This window comes from Eucyclogobius newberryi, unplaced genomic scaffold (assembly GCF_026437365.1).
Source record: "Eucyclogobius newberryi isolate DKJ021-1_F unplaced genomic scaffold, fEucNew1.0.hap1 SCAF_8, whole genome shotgun sequence".
Classification (NCBI taxonomy): domain Eukaryota; kingdom Metazoa; phylum Chordata; class Actinopteri; order Gobiiformes; family Gobiidae; genus Eucyclogobius; species Eucyclogobius newberryi.
Window position 1 is genome coordinate 21,264,502 of NW_027316500.1, and position 21,835 is coordinate 21,286,336.

At 40.0% G+C, this 21,835-nt stretch overlaps 1 protein-coding gene across 1 annotated transcript in view; it reads right to left on the reverse strand.

Annotated features, from left to right (window-relative positions):
* rgs7a (regulator of G protein signaling 7a) overlaps positions 1 to 21,835 on the reverse strand; it is a 78,641-nt gene that overhangs the window by 7,772 nt on the left and 49,034 nt on the right. The window contains exons 5-12 of the mRNA XM_072436723.1: positions 10,805 to 10,911; positions 9,602 to 9,653; positions 7,994 to 8,058; positions 4,330 to 4,406; positions 3,139 to 3,220; positions 1,547 to 1,621; positions 1,292 to 1,390; positions 301 to 362 (exon numbers count right to left, since the gene is read on the reverse strand). Of these exons, the coding sequence (XP_072292824.1) occupies positions 301 to 362; positions 1,292 to 1,390; positions 1,547 to 1,621; positions 3,139 to 3,220; positions 4,330 to 4,406; positions 7,994 to 8,058; positions 9,602 to 9,653; positions 10,805 to 10,911 (619 nt within the window). The remainder of the gene's footprint in view (positions 1 to 300; positions 363 to 1,291; positions 1,391 to 1,546; positions 1,622 to 3,138; positions 3,221 to 4,329; positions 4,407 to 7,993; positions 8,059 to 9,601; positions 9,654 to 10,804; positions 10,912 to 21,835) is intronic.

The following is a 21,835-nucleotide window of genomic DNA, read 5'->3' on the forward strand; positions in this document are numbered from 1 at the left end:
AGTTTTTTTTAGTATGTCTCATTCTTTCTGCAGTGAAATGAAAAGAGTTTCTAAAGAATTGATTGTCTGGACACAACCAGACAAGCCTGTGCTGAATGCGCCTCCATCAGTGGAGCAAACTGCACAAAAGCAGTGTGTGAATCAGCCTGGCCAGGTTGTGACACCACTAAAGGCATTGTGTGTACCCAGCTTGTCCTGAAGGTCACGTGATCTCTTAATTCCACACGCATCGGCCCATTTAAAGGCTCAATACAGCGATCAATGGCCAATTCAAACACAGACAAGCACGACGCTGCTCACCTCTCTGCCACTTTGGACATTTTCAGTCGATGCCGGTCTAATTGCAATTGCCAAAAGGTTATCTGGAGGAATCAAAAAGAAAGACAAATATTAGAATTTTTTTTTTTCTGACCATAGCCTTCTATCTACCTAAGCTTTGATAATAAGAAGGCATTTTAATTAGCCTGCTTGTATTTTCTGCTTCATTAAAATAGTAATAGTTTCCTTGACACAGCTTGTGTATGGACCAAAATGTAAAAGTGATATTTAGGAATGCAATAGTGGTACGTAGTCAATGCATTTGCGCTATTAGAACTATAAAATATGGAATAGTAGTAGACATAGTGTTGAAAATAATAATAGTAGTGTTGATAGTTTTAAACATCAAGCCTATTTTTATTATTAAGTTATATTTTAAATTTAGGGGTGTATTGACACAAATGTATATCTCAATACGTTATTCAGAAGTCAATCCAGCAGAAATATATTGAAAAATGTCTTTGAGTGTAGAGATTTAATTATCAACCAAATTTGAATCAATCACAAAAGTTCAGAAATATATGAATATTTTTGTAAAGTTTTTTTCTAATCATTAACATTTTGCATATTGTCAAAACAACACTCATGATATGATATACATGTATACATATTGTCCACCTCCAAGTAGTAGTAGTATCAGTAGTAGTATCAGTAGTAGTATCAGTAGTAGTAGTATCAGTAGTAGTATCAGTAGTAGTAGTATCAGTAGTAGTATCAGTAGTAGTATCAGTAGTAGTAGTAGCAGTAGTAGTAGCAGTAGTAGTAGTCGTGTTAATAGTTAACCTTGGAGCCTATAAGTTATATTTTGAATTACTTATAAAATAACAATATTCTAAAGTAATACACTATAACAAAAGTCCATTATTTGATGTATAGAGTACTATTTATCATAAGTTATTGACCAGCACATGACCCAACCGTCGTCAGTGTAATTCTTTCACTTCTGACTAAGTGCGCCCCCTGGTGTTCCGACCTGTTCCTGCAGCTCCTCCTCTGTGGGCTGCTTGGCCTCTGGGGTGGGAGTGTGAGTGGGACTGTGAGTGCGGATGTCGTTCTGCAGCCCGTACACCGACTGCACGGGATCAAAGACAGAGACGCCAAATGATTATGAGCTACAGTTACTGCGCGCGCCATCAAACACACGCAGTGTTCTCGTGTTCTCGTGTTCTCGTGTGCAAGGCTCGCTCTGCCATCAAACGGGACATTAAGGAGCCAAAATGAAGCGTACCTTTCTGGTTTTGTGAGGGTTTTTCATTCTGGAGGACTTCTTGATGTCGACTTCTGTTGTGTTGACACATCCAGGCTGCGGGAGGAGGCAGAATATTATGCCAGATGTTAAAATGGCTTTGATTGTGAGCTTCTAATGTATGTCATTACATTTATTGCATCAATTCCTTTTGCCTTGAGACAGACGTTTGCTTTTTATATGCAAGTTACTGTGAGCGCTTTCTATTTTTGTTCAAGGTTTCTTTTTAATAAATGTAATAAAAAGAAAAACTAAAGCTAAACCTGAGTGACCGTTAACTTTGAAGCTCTTGAATCATTTTGACACAGTATAAAGCCTCTTTTGAACTGCATGATTCTGCTTGGCCTTCCTACATTAACCATTATTTTACTTTCAATTATAAGTTCCACCATTGCGCCACTAGACAGGCTCTGAAACTGCAAATACCTTTATAAAATAGGTGAGGAATTTATGTGAGTGATGACGCAGTATTTGCTTTGACTATTTAAAGTGATAAATAAAAGGTAATCGTTTTTTTTTCATCATTAACTTATTTATTTTACAGGTTTTTTTGTCCGATTGCCAAACTTGCTACACTTTGTACTGTTTTTTACACACGCTAAAAAAATCAAAACATCAAATAAATAGCGGAAGAAAAATTTAATACCATAAAAAAAGTGTATTAACTGCAGTAATAATGGTAACAGTGGTAGTAGAAAGTAGTGCTGAATGATGAAAACATTAGCATCAATATATTGTTTAGTTGTGTGTTTTTAATTCAGATGTTCTTTGCTGTGGCTGTTACACTTTCTAAGAACGTCTTGCTTGGTGGGGCACATAATGTCATCGTAAAATATATCCACAAAAGACAAATAACACATTCATCCACCCAGAAAGCCCGTATACACCCTGCGAATCCAAACCTCTCTTCACACCAGCGACTATACCATTATAAATAATCACCATAAACCTCGACTGTATTCCTTCATCACAAGGGTTCTTCTTTGACAGCGCACAGGTAGCATCTCGCCATACATAGACGCTGTGTCATACTCTGCCTAATTAAACCTGGAATGTGCCAATTCTCGCAAAACAACCTGAAACCAGCGGGAAACCCAGTCGGTACGAAAAGCTTCTGATTGAACAAGTGGTCCAATCTAGGCCTCATCCCGGTGTATATCGCTAAGTAGCTCCAGCGCGTCACTGTGAAATTTGAATTAATATTGATTATGTTGCTCCAAGGACGCATAAATTGAACTTGTTATTTCCCAATTATGCACGGCGCGGCTGCCTGTACGGATATGCGGAGAGGGAGGGGGCTGAATGCTAATGCTGGCCAAAGTGTATGAGGTATGGTAAAGAGGGCCACTGTGAGTCTGATATGTTTAGACAGTTATCGATGTGGCATTTCTCCAACACGCTACGGGCGCCTCTACCTCTCTATATGAGTCGGCCTACAAAGCATCGGACCTACTCAACACTGCAATGATCTAAAGAGGGTTTTTTTAGTCCCCTAGGTAGCATTTTGTAGTGGAGTCCTGACTTAAGTGCAGAGAATATTATGCTAAAGTCCCAGCGGCAGTCATTTCACTCACCACTGGTCTGTGCACGTCCCAGAAAGCTCTCTCCTGGCTGTCGAGAATCTTACGCTCGATTTTGTCTCTTTTCTTGTCGACTCTGTAAAAGCAAGACACAAGTGTTTACAACTGGTAAATAGAAGTAGACCTATAGCGACTGAAAATCACCATGTTACAATTGGTTTTCCTTCTCATTTACCCTCTGGAGCTTGTAATTAGAGTAATTCATGTATGTTTGACTGCGGTAATCTCCTGCATTCAAGACCAATGGCCCAAAAATGCCAGTTCTGGTTCCACTGATCTTCATACTTCAGATTTTATTTTATTTCTTTCCTTAAATGTTGATATAGGATTCAGCAGGGTTGTGTAAGTGAAAACAAAAAGACTCAATGTTCTACCATCGTTGTAATGGCAACGGAAATCTAATCTATAAAATGAATATCAAATAATTTATAATATTTGTGTTCAGGGTTACATTCTCAAAGCTGTTTTAACTCACTTTTATTCTTTTGAAATAGTACAGGAGATTAGCCTCATCTTTTGATTCCTTCAGTTGTATTATGGTGTAGCTGGATGATAAAGCTTATTACAAATACATGCGTTTTCCTAAAATTTGACACATAATATCCAACAATTAAGACAATAAATATATAATTTTTCAAATGTTATGCACATTTTGAAACATGAGAGTACAGCACAAATTGACCATTCAAGCTGAGTTTCAAAAGCTAACCACCAACTCTTGGTTTGAACTTTATCTTAACGTATTATAATATACTAGGATGCGTTACATTTTATTGTGTACACTCTTTCAGGGCTATATGAGGTTCTGTCTACTGCTAAAAGTTATATCCCAACTTGCTGTAAATAAGAGTTCCGAGTTTGTCCACCCCCTGGGAATGGCAGAACAACGTTTTTAGAACGTCTCATCTAAAAATCAATGGTCGTTTAAGTATTTACTAAACAGAGAGGAATTCTCTACAGGACTTTGGCCTCAGAGCCGGGTTTCCTGGCAGTAAAACAAAGCTCTGAATCTATTGTGAAATTGCGCAGAAATGTTGCCTCCTAGTGGGAATAGCATTTTTAAGTAAGACGTTTTATACACTGCCAACACCTAGCCATTAGCCGCCAACGACATGCTTCAACACATGAAGCAGGGACAGAATAGTGTATGTTATAGACTTTTTGGATTGTTTGTGAGGGACCTACTTTGCTTGTGCTTCTGCTTGCATAAATATGAACTCCCATTTCCTGGCGAAAGCTCTCTGTAGCCTGGCTAAGCTCTCCTGGAAAAGAGAAGAGAGAAGACGTTACTGCGACGGGTTCAGACTCCAGCATACAAGAACCAACTGTTTCAAACTTAACTAGACTATGTTACATTTCGGGTGGAGGGTATGCCACCTTGTTTTCCTGGAGATCTTATTTCAATCCACCTCTACGGCATTCAACTTGTCTACATTGCTTCAAAAATCCCTTGGAAAAACAAGCATTCGCACTCTCCGCAGATCTGACATGTAATCTGGCCTGGTGGCATTACCCGTTTAATGACATGCAGTGGAGCAAAAGGTGAGGCAACTTTATTGTCCCCGAAAGGACATTTGTCTTGGGATGCAGTGCCACTTTTGCTGCATGATATAAAATTCTACACAATCACTTAGAACTTTACACACAATACATAACTTACCATACTATAAAATAGCCACTACCTGGTAAAATACTGCATAAATATACGGTTCATAATGATCCCTGTTACAACCAAACACACTATACAATACAACACCTCAGTGAAGTGCAGTAAATAGGAATAAGTTGAGATCCGTCTACGTTCGTTGGTCCATTTACAAAGACACCAAGAACTCATTGTGCAACAGCAATTCAAAATGATTTGGATGACTTAATAAGACCACACAGATAACTTAGACGACACCAGTCACAACGAGTGCTTCTGGGACAAAGGAGAAGATGTGTTTTATATGTAATGGCTCTAAAAGAAGGTAAGAGCTCATATTCTGGAAACAAGAGTTGAGTCATTAAAGATTTTCCTGGCTAGCCTGAGTGGGTGGTCATTGCTGCCAATATTTCTCATCGCTTTATTGATGAGTTGATGAAGATTTGTCTTGTAAAAGGCGATTAGTATTTTAGAACGGACACCAAACAAGCTCTTTGGGCCAATTTTCCACACAGATTTTCCACATGGTCACTCCATTTGAACTGGTTGTCAATATAAACACTCAAATGCTTAATTGGGGTAAACTGCTTCAATCTGCCAAGTAAAAGAGGGTCATGTTCAGTTACGTTCCAAGGAGCAGATGATGATCCTTCACACCGGGCTTTAAAGTAAACTGATGTCATCGGCAGATAATAGACATTCATTTCTGCAAAGCAATAGTATCTGCATAGAGACCAGCAGGAAATGTACATAATGCGCCTTTACAAGAAGGTCAGCCTGTGTTTTAGTGGCAACACATGGGAAATAAAGAAAGGGATTGAAAGAAGTTCAACATGCTATATATGCATTTTTGAATTAAAGCACATATAAAAACAAACACAGAGAAAAAGAAACACGACCAGAGTGAGAGCAGACACAAAATAAAAGCAGTAGCATCGAATAAGATCATGGCCAAGAGAACTCTTTGCCCTCAGTCTGTCAAATTTGTCCATTTTCACCAGTATAGTAATAAAGTATTTTTTCAGGAAGGTAAATCCCAGCTTCCTTTAACTTTGATAATTGTGAAGTCTTGAATCAGATAAGTTTTTTTTTCCCTTGCCATACAAATCTTGAGATTGCTTTATTCTACTCATCAAACAGCCGGTTGGGAATGGAAACTGGAAGAGTCTCGAACAGAGAAATCTGGGCAAACCATAAATATTTATAGTTTCAATCCTGTGACTTAGACTTAAAGGCGCAATGGACGATTTTTCGGCGATTTAAGAACTCAGGTGGAAGTGCGCATGTGCACTCCCCCGTGCGGACTGATACAACACACACGTGCGTTTGTTTATCAGTGCGACGGATCGCATCACATCTCTCGTCTCCCGTAGATTTCCGTCTCTTCTGCGTCAGCTCGAACTGTCTTTCTCCGTCTTCATTTTGTCCCGTACACTGAGGGAACTATATTATGATAGATCAATGCGCTTAGGCACGCAGAAATGTGGGACGAACCGCACGCGGCTGCAGGTGAGCGGTAGGTACGTTTTATGATTGATACGTGGCAGGACTAATCGGCAGTCCCCGCCACGAGGAAATAAGACTCAGATTTATGCCAAAAAAAATCTTCTATTCAACCTTTAACTAGGGGATAAGGTTCCATGTTTCAAGTGGTAAAAAGAGGGGTATAGTTTTTTTTACAGAATTGTTGATAGGTCTCTATGGAGTACCTAAACATCTAAGCGATACTGTTTGCCATTTAAATGGGTAGGTCTTTTTAAAGGTCAGAGGAGGATGCCAAAATGAGATGATTTTGTTTTTTGTACATTCATTTTGTATCCAGACAGTGGACTAATTTCTTGAAGAAAATGCATTAGATTGGGTATGGGACTTTCTAGTTTGGTCAAATATAATAGAACGTCATCTGTATAGCAGGTATGTTTATGTTCTGTCCATCAATTCTAATAAATTGGGCCAATGGTTCCAAATACAAAGCAAACATGAGGGGAGACCAGGCACAGCCCTACCTGACCCCCCCATTCCAGGGTCAGCGGATCTGTCAGATTACCATTGATTTTAATTCTTGACCTTGGACCCATCGCAAAGAGCCCCAATATTTTGTATAATTAAATCGTCAAGTTGAAATTAGTTTAGCATTTTAAATAAATATGGCCAGCGAACATAATCAAAAGCCTTCTCAGCGTCTCAAATAATTAGAACGCCTTCGTTTGGTTATTTTTGTATTTGGCTCATAATGTGAAAGGATCGTCTTATGTTATCTTTAGTTTGTCGGTTAATGAATCCTGTCTGATCATTGTGGATCAGGTTTGGGAGTATTTGTTCCATTTTGGACGTAATTGAGGTGTACATACGATAGTCCACATTCAGATTAGAAGTAGGTCTATATGAGGCACAATCCAGGTCTTTCCCTTCTTTTAGTATCAAGGACAGGATGGCTTCTTTCCAACAAGAGGGGTCTGAGTTTTCTTAAGTGCCCAGTCAAAAGTGGTCAAAAGGAAAGGAGTAAGTGTCTTTTAGAGCTTTGTACCACTCTGAGGTGAACCCATCGCTCCTGAAATCTATTGTTCTTTAATCTTATGATTGTGCCTTGCATTTCCAAAGCTGTTATTTCAGATGCTAGTTTTTTATTTAGTTCCTCTGACATAACAGGCAAATTGAGGGTGCCCAGAAAGGACCTTATATCATCTTCTTTATCTTCTGTTATAGAAGGGTTCAAATGCTGATTGAATCTGGTCTTGTTTGGATAAGATTACATCATTTTGGTGGTCACGTATTTTAAAATTTGTTCTTTCAGCTTGTTGTTTTGGAAGTTTCCAAGATAGTAATTTAGAAAATGTTGATCCACTCATTATATCTTTGTTTGGTAAAGAGCATTTTCTAAATTATTTCCTATGAAGTTAAATAATTAATTTATCATCCTATATTTTTAATTTATTGTTGCGCTATGCCAATTCCACTTGAAGATAACTGTTGAATTGAAAAATGAATTGCAAAATTATGTTAAGTGTGCCATTTGAAAAGGCATTATTTTAATAGTGAATGCGGAGCAGCAATCAGACAGTACAATTACAAATCGTGACTGCAATAAAGAATACTAGTTAAATTGCAAATTATGAAATGAATATTGTCAATACTGATATAAAATTATGCTGATAATTGAATTATCTTTTTTTGGGGGTAAATCACACTCTTTCTTCTACTTACCGCTTCGTAGTCTGCGAGCTCCAGGCGTGCTTTGTTTTGCATTGTTCTTTTGCAGAGGTAAACAGCTGTATGTGGAGACAGACAGGGAGGAAGTCTGGTTAGAGGGTTTTTAGCAGACATAAGTGGCCCTGCTTTTACTCATTTAATCCTCTCAAATGCGTCACGCTAAAACCCCAGCCACACACAGGTCACGCAGAGCCCTACAAAACTGGATCCCACTTTTCAAATCATTCCATCATCCTTTGGTAACTGACCATTAAAGCGGGCATTCATTATGTTGTTATGTTGTTTTTATTAACACACATCATTTGAGTAAATTGGTTGTTGTTAGCTTTCCCATGATGCTCTCGGCTAATCCCACAGTGAGTCTTTTGCCCTCCACAACAAATAAAAGGGCCGCGTGACTGACTGACTGACTGACGGGGCTGTTTTTAGCTTTATGAAATCTTTATCTGCACTGCTGTGAACACAATGCATGCACAACAACAAGCACAACAAGCCACAGTTCATTTATCCGATAGCATCAGAGCACATGGCATATGCTGAATTACAAAGAGAGCTACTGTAATATTGCAGGATGTGTATTGGCACGGGAAAAGCAGTGTGAAATATTATATAAATGTCATTGTAAAGATAAATTAAAAAAAAAAAAGTTACAATGCACTGTTCAGATTTAATGCACGGTCATTTGAAAAATATAAAGAGCATGTACATCAGGTCATACTTTTAGACTGTAATACCATGAGTGACCACATGCCTGGACAATAGATTGTGCCTTTAACACCGTTGGACAGAGGTAATCCTTGCACTACACCAGGCTCTGGAATGATGTCCGTCGCTATTGTTTTAAAAGGCATACAGACATTTTTGGCTACACTTGTACTCATTGACGGTGAAGCGTTGAGTGTGTGGGTACTGTAGTGTTTTGAGGCTGGCGGCCCTTTATGTGTATGTTTTATGTCCTTTGATGCAGAACATGAGCCTGTAAACCTGAGTCAGGCTTGCAGTTTGGAATGCTCTATGCATTTTTGTATTTTTACCATATTTAAATTATATAAAAAAGGTTATTAATGGGTTCGGGGCCAAGTAGTTTGCAGATTATATGAAATAAGCAACTTTCCAAATGTATTATAACTATAGTATAACAAAGCATGAACAAAGACTTAATTCATGATGAACATACAATTTATTAAGTATGATTTAGGCTTAATAACTACTTAATTATGGTTAGGAATTAGGGTTACTATTAAGGCAGGAATATGTGTAGTCCTTATAAGGTGTTTCCAGTTATGTATGTACACACAGTGTCCTGCTCAAGGACACAATGACAATATGAACTGATTGAAGAGACAACCCTCTGGTTATGTGGCCGTATTCTGTAGTATCTAGTATACAGACACATTACAATGTTAGTATTTGGGGAGAACTTTAGATGTATATAGCTTTTTTAATTTCAGGCAAGCAAAGCTTAAAACTGGAATGTCTCCAATCCAATCATTACGCCCAAAACAATTTTGCCAACACATATTTCTGGGGCTAAATCCAATAGACATTTTCTCATTGTGCATTTCTGAACAAAAGGGTGAATCAAAGTTATTTCTATCTCACCATAGTCTGTGTTTTCTGGTTCCCAGCAGTTTGATGGCCAAAAGTATGGAGTCTGAAAAAGACACATTCAATTGCATAATGAATATAATTAGCTCTTGGCTCACATTTAACATATCTACAGCAACATTGATAAAATTAAGGTTAATTTAACCTTAACCCAGTACTTGGTCAGTATTGTACACTGGCACCAAATATGATTATATGCAAACGGCACAATGCAACATAATATTAATAATCACTTTTCTTGGAACACAAATTATTGACACATAACCTTTATTATTTAACCTCTATAAACTCCACATGACCTGATATTAGCTATCAATGCAAATGATTAGTACATAATCTATGCATATAGCTAAACAAAGTATGGCAATCAGCCACCAAGTGAATCTATTAAAGGCATGTCAAATAATCATTTGGTTATTTATCTTATTATCATTATCTTAGGCCCTGATGGAAACCTTATTGACTGGAGAATGTAGAAATGTCAGATTAGCAGCACAGATAGTATTAGCAATGCTGTACAGACAGAATCCCAGCTCAAAATATTACTCCAGATGTTGTGGAGGCAGTGGTGGAAAGTACTAAAGAATAAGTACTGTACTTGTATCATGTATAATGGTTAGGTGTCTGTACTTTACTTACTTTACTTTTACATCAAAACATTTAGAGCAGAAATCTGCTGCAAAGTAATATGTACTTTCCATGTGGGTTAGTTCAAACCCTGGCTTTGAGCAAACAAAAATATATGGATGAAATTCACCAGAAAAATGATTCTTATTATTATTCAAATTGCTACAGTTGATCAAAAATCAGAACTCAATATCACTTTCTTCCAAATGTGTGTGAAATACTTTTACAATTGGCTCTAAAAGTACATTTTCGAAACAGGTACTTTTTTCAGTAGAATTTGTATCTGATATTTTGACTTTCACGTGAGACTTTTGTGGCTCCTATGTCTGTACTTTTCCTTACAGTAAGTAACAAAATGGAGTACTTCTTTTACCACTGTGATAAAGTGCAGAATTTATGACAGTGGTAAAGTTGTGTTGAATGTGTATTTAGTACAGCACAAGATACACAGACACAATCTTCTGTTGCACGTACACAATGAACTCTGTGGCAAAGTGCATCGATTTTGTGGCATTTCATTTCTTGAGGCTTCTTGAACATGACTTGAGGAAGACTTTTTTATTAGTTTACCTGAAATCTATAGAAGGTTCCGTCGTCTTTGAGTGTGAGGACATGGTCTGAGATGGGGAAGAAGTAACCGTGTGCAGCCATCAGCGTTCCCAAGTGAAGGGCCTCAACTGCAGCACAAACAGGAGCGAGAAACAGCAGTTTGGTCAATAGTGCAACACACAATACAACAATCAGACGTTGCATCATGACCTCCACAACAAGAGCTATTAGAAACATGAAGAAACATCTATTTAAGTATTATCTTTGTGAAGAAAGCAAGATTTTGTCGGTGAAGTTCAGAATCATTCTTAAATAAATCAGCAATCAGTGCAGACTGAGCAACATATTCAAATTGCAGTCTCTTGGGTCTCACAGTTAACTTTATATTGATCAAAGTAAAAAGACAAACTGCAGGTGTTCACCTTCAGACTTAAGACTTCTTTTTCTTTTCAGGGCTGCAGGTGATTATACCTGCTTTTAATTTATATGCAAATCTGTCTTTATAAAGCTATTTTTGGTCAGGAAGATAAACGTGTTGCACCCACTTAAGCAAAAGCTGATTTATCTGCGATAGTCTTTTATCACACATCTCAGCTGCTTGGTATTTTTCCATAAAGGGCTAATTAACCACATTTCATTTATCTCAAACAAAATGCCACGTTTGAATTAAGAGCTTGAAAAAGCAGTGATGTGTTGACAGAAGACAAGCAGCTCTCAGAGGGGGACAGGGCTGACAGTGGGGGGTCTCCCTGATTGGCCCACCTTTAGACAGAGGGCGGGGCAGGGCCTCATCAGTCCAATCACCTGGTGCTGTGCCTGGTGGGAGCCAAAAGCTGTTTCCCTGCACCAGACCGGCTCGCTCTGATTTCAAGCCATCAACTAATGAAAAGATGTAATCACCAAGTTTCTACCACTGTGTGGGGATGTTCACGTTGTGGTCTATGGATATAGGTTTTGTTTATGTTGTGTATTGTTTCAGATGGAGGGGAAGGAAGAAATATCAAATATGATCCACAAATGTTGAACCTGTTTTTTATTTGTTATAGATTGTGTATATTTATATTATGGCTTTAATAGTCCCTTTAACTGAGAGCAATCTCTATTTAGACCATAAATGTGTCTACATTGCATTTATTCAATATTGTGTCTTTATTGCTTTGCCTTAATTTTTTTTTTAATTTTAACAGTGGGTGAGTTGCCTCCTCACAGATCTGACTCATAACTTGGCCTGGTGCTGTCACCAGGTGCTGAGAGAAGCGAAAGTCACAAAGTGCAAAAATAGACAGAACTGCAAACATCTCCAACAGATGTGATTATGCAGAAGTCAGACACTGTACGTGTACGTATGTGTCGAGACATTTACTAGACACATACTGTATTACTTATTTAGCCAATTCACAAGGTTTTCCTTTTCACTCATCCATCCACACGCTGCTAACACCCTGTATTTATCCTTACTCATTAAGATAAGATAAGATAAGATAAGATATTCCTTTATTGTCCCACATGGGGAAATTTCATTGGTGCAACGCAGGTAGATACAGAGGTAGATACAGAAGAACAGATCACTTATAGGAAGTCTGAAAAACACTTTCAGTAGAAGATCTCCTATAAAAAACTCCCATAGACAATTAAATAAATAAATAAATAAATAAATACATAAATACCATTGCATGTGATCACGACAGTAATTGCACATGAATATGTGTCACGACAGCACATAGACTGCACATGAATTTCACAGAATTGCACATCAGTATTAGGTTAGGTCAGTATTGCGAGTGTTCAGCACTAACAGTTTTTGTTATAAAGTCTGACAGCAGCAGGAAGGAAAGACCTGCGAAACCTTTCCTTCACACAGCGAGGGTGGATCAGTCTCTCACTGAAGCTGCTCTCCAGAGCGGAGAGAGTGTCCTGCAGGGGGTGACACTCATGGTCCAGCATAGATGTGAATCTAGCCAGGACCCTCCTGTCCCCCACCTCCTGCACCGAGTCCAGAGCACAGCCCAGGACGGAGCTGGACTTCTTGATGACTCTGTCCAGCCTCTTCCTCTCCCTCTCTGTGATGCTGCTGCTCCAGCAGGCCACACCGTACAGGAGGGCTGATGCCACCACAGAGTCGTAGAAGGTCTTCAGGAGTGGCCCTGTCACTCCAAAAGACCTGAGTCTCCTCAGGAGTTAGAGCCGACTCTGGCTCTTCCTGTACAGTGCGTCTGTGTTATGAGTCCAGTCCAGTTTGTGGTTCAGATGAACACCCAGGTACTTGTATGAGTCCACTCTCTCAATGTCCCGTCCGTGGATGTTCACTGGTGAGGGGGCAGTGGGGTGGCGTCTGCGGAAATCCACCACCATCTCCTTGGTCTTCCCCGCGTTGATGAGGAGGTGGTTCCGCTGACACCAGTCCACAAAGTCCTACGCCAGTCCTCTGTACTCCCCGTCATCGTCGTCCCTGACGAGTCCGATGATGGCAGAGTCGTCAGAGAACTTCTGCAGGACACAGCTGTCCGTGTCATGTCTGAAGTCTGCAGTGTAAAGGGTGAAGAGAAAGGGCGCGAGGACAGTGCCCTGGGGCGCCCCCACACTGCAGGTCCGAGTGTCAGACACACAGTTCCGGGCTCTCACAAACTGGGGTCGGTCTGTGAGGTAGTCCAGGATCCACTCTGCCAGGTCATACTCCACACCAGCCGTCTCCAGCTTGTCCCTCAGGAGCAGCGGCTGGATGGTGTTGAAGGCGCTGGAAAGATCGAAGAACAGAATCCTCACAGAGCTGCCAGGCTTTTCCAGGTGAGAGAGAGAGTGCAGCAGGGAGATGACGGCGTCCTCCACTCCAATGCCAGACCGATATGCAAACTGCAGCGGGTCCATAGCTGAGCTCACGGTGGAGCGGAGGTGGTCCAGGACTAGCCGCTCCAGTGTCTTCATCAGGTGGGACGTGAGAGCCACTGGCCTGAAGCTGTTGAGGTCTTTGGCGCGCGGTGTCTTGGGCACAGGTACCAGACAGGAGGTCTTCCAGACCTGTGGTACCACCCTCAGCTTCAGGCTCATGTTGAAGACATGCTCCACAACTCCACACAGTTCATCTGCGCAGGACTTAAGGAGCCTGGGGCTGATGCCATCAGGTCCTGCTGCCTTCCTCACTTTAATCCTCTTCAGCTCACTCCTCACCTGTGCTGCTGTGACAGTCAGTGGTTGGCAGGGGGACCGTGTGCTGGGGGGATGGGTGAGTCCAGGCGAAGTGGGGAGCTGATGGTCCGGGGCAGATAAGCGAAGAGGAACAGATGCAGGGCATTGTCCAGCTGTGGAAGAGGGAGCATGCAGCTGTGCAGGGGGAGGGACGGGTGATCGATCAAACCTCAAGAAGTGAGCATTTAAATCATTCACCCACTGTAGATCCCCCGCTGTCTGGGCAGGGGGGATTTTGAAGCCCGAGATGGTTTTCAGGCTCCTCCACACTCCCTGAATGTTCTTTTGCTGCAGCTGCTCCTCCATCCTCCTCTTGTGGCCGGCCTCAGCCTGCCTGATCTTCCTCCTAAGCTCCTTCTGCACAGTCCTCAGCTCCTCCTTGTTCCCTGACCTGAAGGCTCTCTTCTTCTCCTTCAGCAGAGCCTTCAGTTCACGGTTAATCCATGGCTTATTGTTTGGAAAACACCGCACCGTCCGGGAGGGAACAATGTTCTCAAAACAGAAGTTGATGTAGTCCGTGATGCACTCTGTGATGGTGTTGATGTCCTCCCCATGTGGGTCATAAAGCTCAGTCCAGACAGTGGTGCTGAAGCAGTCCCTCAGAGCCTCCTCGCTCTCAGCAGACCACATCCTCACCTCACGGGACACCACAGGCTGCCTGCGCATGATGGGTTCATACACAGGCCTCAGATGTACAAGGTTGTGGTCCGAGCTGCCCAGGGGAGGGAGGGGGGAAGAAGAATAAGCCTCCTTGGTGTTGGCAAAAAACAAGTCCAATGTTCTATTGTTCCTGGTGGGGCAGGTAACATACTGGGTGTATGTTGGTAGAACAGAAGAGGGAGAAGCGTGGTTAAAGTCACCAGAGATGAGGAAGAGAGCCTGTGGATGCTGTGTTTGCAGCCTACAAGTGCAGGAGAGCAGTGCTTCACAAGCATTTTCAGCATTGGCAGACAGGGCCACATAGACTGCGATCAAAATCACATGTGAGAACTCCCGGGGCAGATAATATGGCCTCATGCCAATAGCCAATAGTTCAATATCCTTGTTACATAGCTGCTCCCTCACTGTGCAGTGTTCGGGTTTGGACCAGCTCGTGTTCACATACACCGCCAGACCTCCACCTCTTTTCTTCAAGCATTCTCTCGTTCTGTCCGCCCGCAGCAGATGAAAATTGTCCAAACCTACAATAGAGTCTGGCATTTCTGCTGTTAACCAGGTCTCTGTGAAAATCAAGACGCTGCTGTCCCTATAAATCCTCTGGGACCGCATGAGGCTCGCTATTTCCGTCATTTTATTTTGAAGGGACCTCACGTTACCCATGACTACGGCGGGAACCGACTTCCTGTTTTCTCCTCTCTTCTCTCGGAGTTTACGTCCAGCCCGTCTGCTTCGTTGCGTTTTCCTTAGGATGTCTGCCGGGATAACGTGACGATCTCCGGGTAAGACGACTGTTCTCCGCAGTTTCATGAGTTCCTTCTTTGTGTAAACGCGGTACGGCGCCTGCCGGGGGGCGGGGCCGGAGCCGGGGGACTCAGAGCCAAGACACATCGCAACGACACGACGAAAACACTCAATCCAGCCGAATAAAGTCAAAACAAGTTCATTTAAAGCGATTCCAGTGCGTGTCCCGATCGTTCGTGAAGTTCCTCTTTCATATAAACGTGTATATAAACGTGTACCGACGACACGCCGTACTTTAGCGGCGGCCGGAGGGCGCGGGGGGGGGGGGGCTCGCTCAGAGCTAGCTCATGTCACAACAACACAACGAAAAACGCTCAAATCCAGCCGAAAAAAGTCAAAAACAGTTGAATAAAAAACTATTCCAGCGCGTGTCCCTATCGTACAGTAAAATAGAAAAAATATACTAACTATATTTACAAACTATAGGAGATAAAGCACAATAAGTGTGAGAAAGAAGAGAGAGCGTTTACACCGGGCTGCCAGCTGTACCAGCGCCTTATGACACTACTTCACCTCATGTACTGTAAATACCAGGGCACATGGCGTAAAGGTTAAAGCAGCTCACACAGCACTGATGGGAGGAGTGACTGTAACATAAGGCGTCATACATTAAGCATGCTGCTCTAAGTGCATGTGTCATAAATATGGGCCTCCTTCAGCAGCTAGTTAAAGCTTCAGAGGTCGGCGCTGCTCGCTCATTAATAACAGATGACTCATAACTTATTTAAAAAGTATTTATTTATAAACATGGCATTTATTTAGCATTCCCTCTCTTGCTGATGTGTCACGATCTCCCCATCATTTAGTCAGGTTATTGGTAGGAAGATAATTCAGTTAATTAATAATTGTGGTTATTCTGGACACAATATATAATGCAAAAAAGTAAACCCAAATATAAAGTTCCTTTTTATTTGGCTGTTAATGTCAACTTAACACTTAGAAAGTTTGATTTCAAGGGATTTGGTAATGGATTAATGATTCATTTATTTTTTTAATGTTGTTTATTTGTGTTAATAATGGTGAATAATAATAATAATAATAATAATAATAATAATAATTGTTTAATGTTGTTTCTTCTCAGAATGATAATACTAAAATAAATATTGCAGTTGGTTTGCGGATGAGAGATGTGAAGTGGAACCTGTCTTCTCTCTCCTCTAAAATAATCTGATCTCATTGACTATGGAGTGGCTCTGTCACCTGTGATGCTTTGTCTTTTGTTTGTGCGCTGACATTTGTCTGGTGGAATTTTGAATGTCATCGTCCCAACAGTGATCCAGCACTTTTTCATAAATTGGCAAATCCCCAAATAGACTTGAGTTAGTGTCTTGCAAACTTGCAAACGCCTGACAGAATTGAGTTTTGTGTTTCTTCACCATATTGCTGGATCTTGTGTAGTATATACTGTGTGCAGAGTACATTTTTTCAACTTTGTGTAGGCCTGAACGATTTTAGGGAAATATCTAGTTTTGATTAGAACATCTTTTCTATATATTTTTCTGTTGAGTCTATTTTACTTACATTTATTTAATTGCTTTTGGAGTACTAAATGCCTGAAAGCTTTCCAAAAATCATATATTCATCACAACACACTTACTGTATTCCCACCATGTTCTTCCTGTGTCACTATGAGGCTCATCATCTTTTCAATGTATGCAGTATAAGTTAGTTTAAATGTTTCACTATGAATTAGCTGAAGAATACATCCAACATTTTAAGGATTTACCAGGACAGTACAGTGTGAAATGGGGATGAGACTGTGTGCCAGCCACTCGACCACAAGTGGCACCCTGCTTATTTTAAGATAATATTCTCAAACTGTGACGTGCACGCTCATACTGCTGCTATTGTTCTTCTGTACTTCTGTTTTTATTCATTTTTATTATTAAAAAAACTGTATGCTTCGGAGAAATTGTTCCTATGTGTGCCACTTGCCCCTGTTTAGTGCTATTTCATGGGGATGGGAGTATCAGTATCGAAGTAACGATATATCGATACTGACAAATTATGATTGATACCTGTTAACTAACTATGTCTCAATCAGATTGGACTGTTCTGTGCGTCCGTTACAGCTTATTTGAAACCCTTTTGTAAATAAATGTAGGGCTTCTCGATTATAGAAATGATGATTATTAAAACAATCACTAACTTTAAAAAGAAATTAATTTATTTTTTCAAACGTACCAAATAAATGTTCTTCTGTCCCCATAGGCCAAGATAAAAAGTCTATTTGTTTATTAAAACCAAAGAAAGCAGCATTAAGAATCCTTTATTAGAAAAGGGATAAGCCTACGCGTTTGGGCTGCGCGGCGGGGCCTTCTTCAGGGACACTTGCCTCACTGTGATCCTGAAGAGCCCCTGACCTTACACTCCATCGACCCACTGAAGCACATCTGTCTCATCCATTGTTTCTTCAAAGATCTGAATAAAGCATTTCCACAGCCTTTCTGCTAATCTACACATCATTAGTTTGGCCTCTTTTTTTTGTTCGCCATTTCCATTGTCTTATTATGAATTATTTGAATAAAATGCAGGCTTATTTACTGAACTAACTTGACCCGTCGACCTCTGATTAAAGACATTATGGTCTGTGACTGCAGCTGTAGTGACAATGAGGGCTTTAAAATCGATTCATTGCACAGCCTTACATACATTTATTATTTATTGAAGCCATCACCCATAAGGTTAGACCAGTATCAAGTATTGGTATTAGTAAGAAGAAGAAGAAGAACAATAGCACTGGTGTTATTGCGTATTTCTACTATTTTAGTATTTGAAATGTCAAACATTTTAAACAAACAAACCATTCATATTGCATTTTCCACTCATAAAAAATAAAAATAATTCATGTAATAAACTGTGTATTGCACCTTATTTTATCTGTGCTTTAAATCATCTGGCTTTGTAGTGATGCTATAAGTTTCCATCAGTTTCCGTTCCTCTACATTTAAACACAAGCATAAGGTAGTGTTTAAATAATAATAACCTAACATGCCACACTTTCCCACCTGCACTATAATTTCCGTGAGAAGTTCTGCTGACTGCACCTGAGAGGAGCTGTCGAGCGCGAACCAGCCGGAATCTCCAGCAGGAAAACACCCTTTGATTTCATTGTGTTTGCAGCTCTGAGCCAAAAAAGCCTGTCTGGATTACCGCCAATTCCACGGTCAATGAGATCTTCAACCACATGTTTGTTTACAGGAACCTGAGTGACACAAACCATGCTCTTTTGTGATCCACACACATGTTAAGAAGCTGCTTTCAGAGGTCATATGATTCATTTGAGGTCGTTTTATGACATGTTTATGGCAAGGTTTTGTATTTGCTTTGTAGTGGAAGTGGTGAAGTAAAGTGCAGGGCATGAGGGAGTTCTCGCCAAACTGAGAAAGATCATCAGAAAAGGGCTCGAAACGGAAGAGATTCTTAAGTCTGAGGATGTGTGGGAGTTTTAAAGAAGCGCAGTAAAAGAGATGTAAGAGAGCGTGAGCGAACAGAGGAGAGCTACTGTACAGGAGGCATGGGTTCCACAGCGATGTCCACGGGCGACTTTCACTGCTGAATATCATATTGTGTTCTGACAATTACAGTAAACAAGAGGCTCTGGTGCAAACGCATTTAAACAGGTGCGTTTTGTATTAAAATGTGTCAAAAGGTTTACCGTCGGCGCAATTATTTGATCAATTTGACTAACAAATAACTGTCGATAAAATGACTCTACACATGAAGAGAAATTGCATAGCACACTCAGAATGTAGTAGAAGAAATGTTTTCTTATCCAAACTCATCACATTTTACAAGTTGTATTAAAAGTGCTTCAAGAATTCATTGATTAAGATAAGATATTCCTTTATTGTCCACACATGGGGAAATTTCATTGTTGCAACGCAGGTAGATACAGAGGAAAAGGACAGATAATTTATAGGAAGTTTATCTTAATAGAAGAACTCTTATAAACAAAACTCTTACAAACAAAAACTCCTATAGACAGAACCTCTCATTTCTTAATAAGGAATGGAGGGGGAAAATAAAGATAAAGATAAAATAAAATAAAAACAGCTAGCGTAGGACAAGATAATACTAATAATAATGGTAAAATAAACTCTATTTTCATCAGTTATATGCACATGAATGTGACATTATTGCGTGTGAGTATGACAGACTAGAAGCCCGTAGAGAAATATTACAGTTAAATGCAGCTTTATTACAGGCCAATATGAGGTTCCTGTCCTTCTCCCAGTCCAATTCTATCTCTGTGCTTGGGAATATTACGCTCACCCTTCTCCCTTAGGCTGTAGATTATATGATGTAGCACTCGGTTCACACTCTGTTTCCAGGTCTGTGAGTTACACCCAGTGCTAATGCATGCTAATAAAGTCAGGGCCACCTTAAATTTAGTGAGCGCTTCATTCCAGCGCTTCTGTCCCTGACCAAACCAATTGGCTCTGCTATTACAACAGCCTCGTGATTAAATCTGTAATGCCCGCGCTTGTAATGGAAGTATTATGTTAAACAGCTGCAAGAGTCAAATGTTTCAGCCAGAGGCAATGGAGAAGCAATGCCACGTTTTACCGCCCACAGTTGTTAAACACAAAATCTGTGGTAAAACCTGTAGTGATTTTGTTCTTTTTAAATGTCCTATTTAAAGGACATTTATTATGCTTTATTTATATTGTTATTGTCCTTTAATCAAACATCCTCCTGAGTACCTTTGCTTTGGCATCTCATATTAAAGAAAAAGCGGACATGACTTCATATAATTCAGGCGTTTACTACATCAGGAATTGAGTTTAAGCTCCATTTACAGGCTATGGAGGGAATTACATAGAGATAGTTCGCTTTCTTACAACATGCTAATTTACCACGTAGTTGTAATGAACGTGATTTGAGGCAGAAACGGTTGGAAAAAGTTTGGCAATTATTTATGTTCTTCTCAGCAGATCAACAGCTCAGAAGATCCCGAAGATCAACCTAAGAGTTTTTGGAGTGTGAGTGTTTCCTGAGGCTCAAAAGGAGAGGACTAACTGAAGAGATTCAACAAACTGGTGTGAATGAAGCTAAATACAATTCCATGTTTTTGACTGCATGTTATGACATTCAAAGTCAATTATGCATAAGATGTGTCCTTAAAATTATGTTGTCACCTTTTTCCATTTAAATTGTTTTTGTTAAATGGGCAGATACATTTTACATAGATATTCTAAACATCTAAATTATTGGCTTTTGGTCAACACAAAATAATGAAATGGAAAACATGATAAAACATATTTAAATAGAGTCAAACATCAAATACATGTATCTATTTCAGTGAAGTTTTGATTTGAACAGTAGGGTTCTGAGGTCTCATTATTCAACTGTATTTTCCTTTCTAACTTTACAATTGTCATGCATTATAAACATATATAATAGCAAATCCCTGTTGGTACATCTAATGTCAGCAAGAAATGACAAAAGAAAAGTTGGCTTCATCTATTCTGGAGTGCATATTTTCCCTTTGAAAACATTTGGGACTTCCACATTCTCGGTTCAGTTTGATGTGAGCGTATGTCCTCTTACATAACACACTCGCTGATAGCTTGCTGTGAGCCAAATTAATTACAGTTCCCCATTGCACTGAGAGTTTTGTGGACTAACTTAATCCTGCTTTGCCTACTGCTCAGACCCTCCAGACATTTCTCTACAAATAACTATGCATTTGTTTGTATTAAAAACAACATTCAAATGATCTGCAAGGTGACATATGCCCCTGGCTTTCTCACAGTGATTAAACTGCACTTATGCTTTTATTGTGCAGTAAACGCTGGTCACTAAATTCACAACGTTCGCCACAATGCTGAAGGCAATTGTAGTTTATTAAGGGAGAACTTTCTGTTCATTCTTGTTTTTGTTTATCATTGTGTCTCTTTCTTCTATTTCTTGTCTACTTTCAACTTTTTCTCACCCAGACAGGTGCCTTAAGGTATATAAAGACAGGGATAAAAATAGGAGTAGGTGAGTCTCTCCAGGCGGAATATCAAATAGATGGTTTGAGTAATGCAGAACAATGGGCTGATCCTGGAGCACCTATAACAACATGCATCCGTACATAAGATGTGCTTTGAACAGGCATTTAATCAGGGCTTGTATAAGGACCCACTGACACACAGTGGTTAGAAACACAGATTGTATAGCTGTGTGGTGACTCAAGCCAAGTAGCCCACATCAATGTGGGATATATATTCTAAACAGTTATGGGAAATAGTGCAAGATGTACTATGAATCACAAAACCTGTGAGGATTAAAGCACTGTCACACATTACATGAAATTGTTACATTTGGTTTGGTTCTATCTGTAGCCTATTGTGTGCTTCTTGACTTTGCATATTGTACATCGGATTGAAATCTAATTGAAATCAAATTTCAACTCATCTC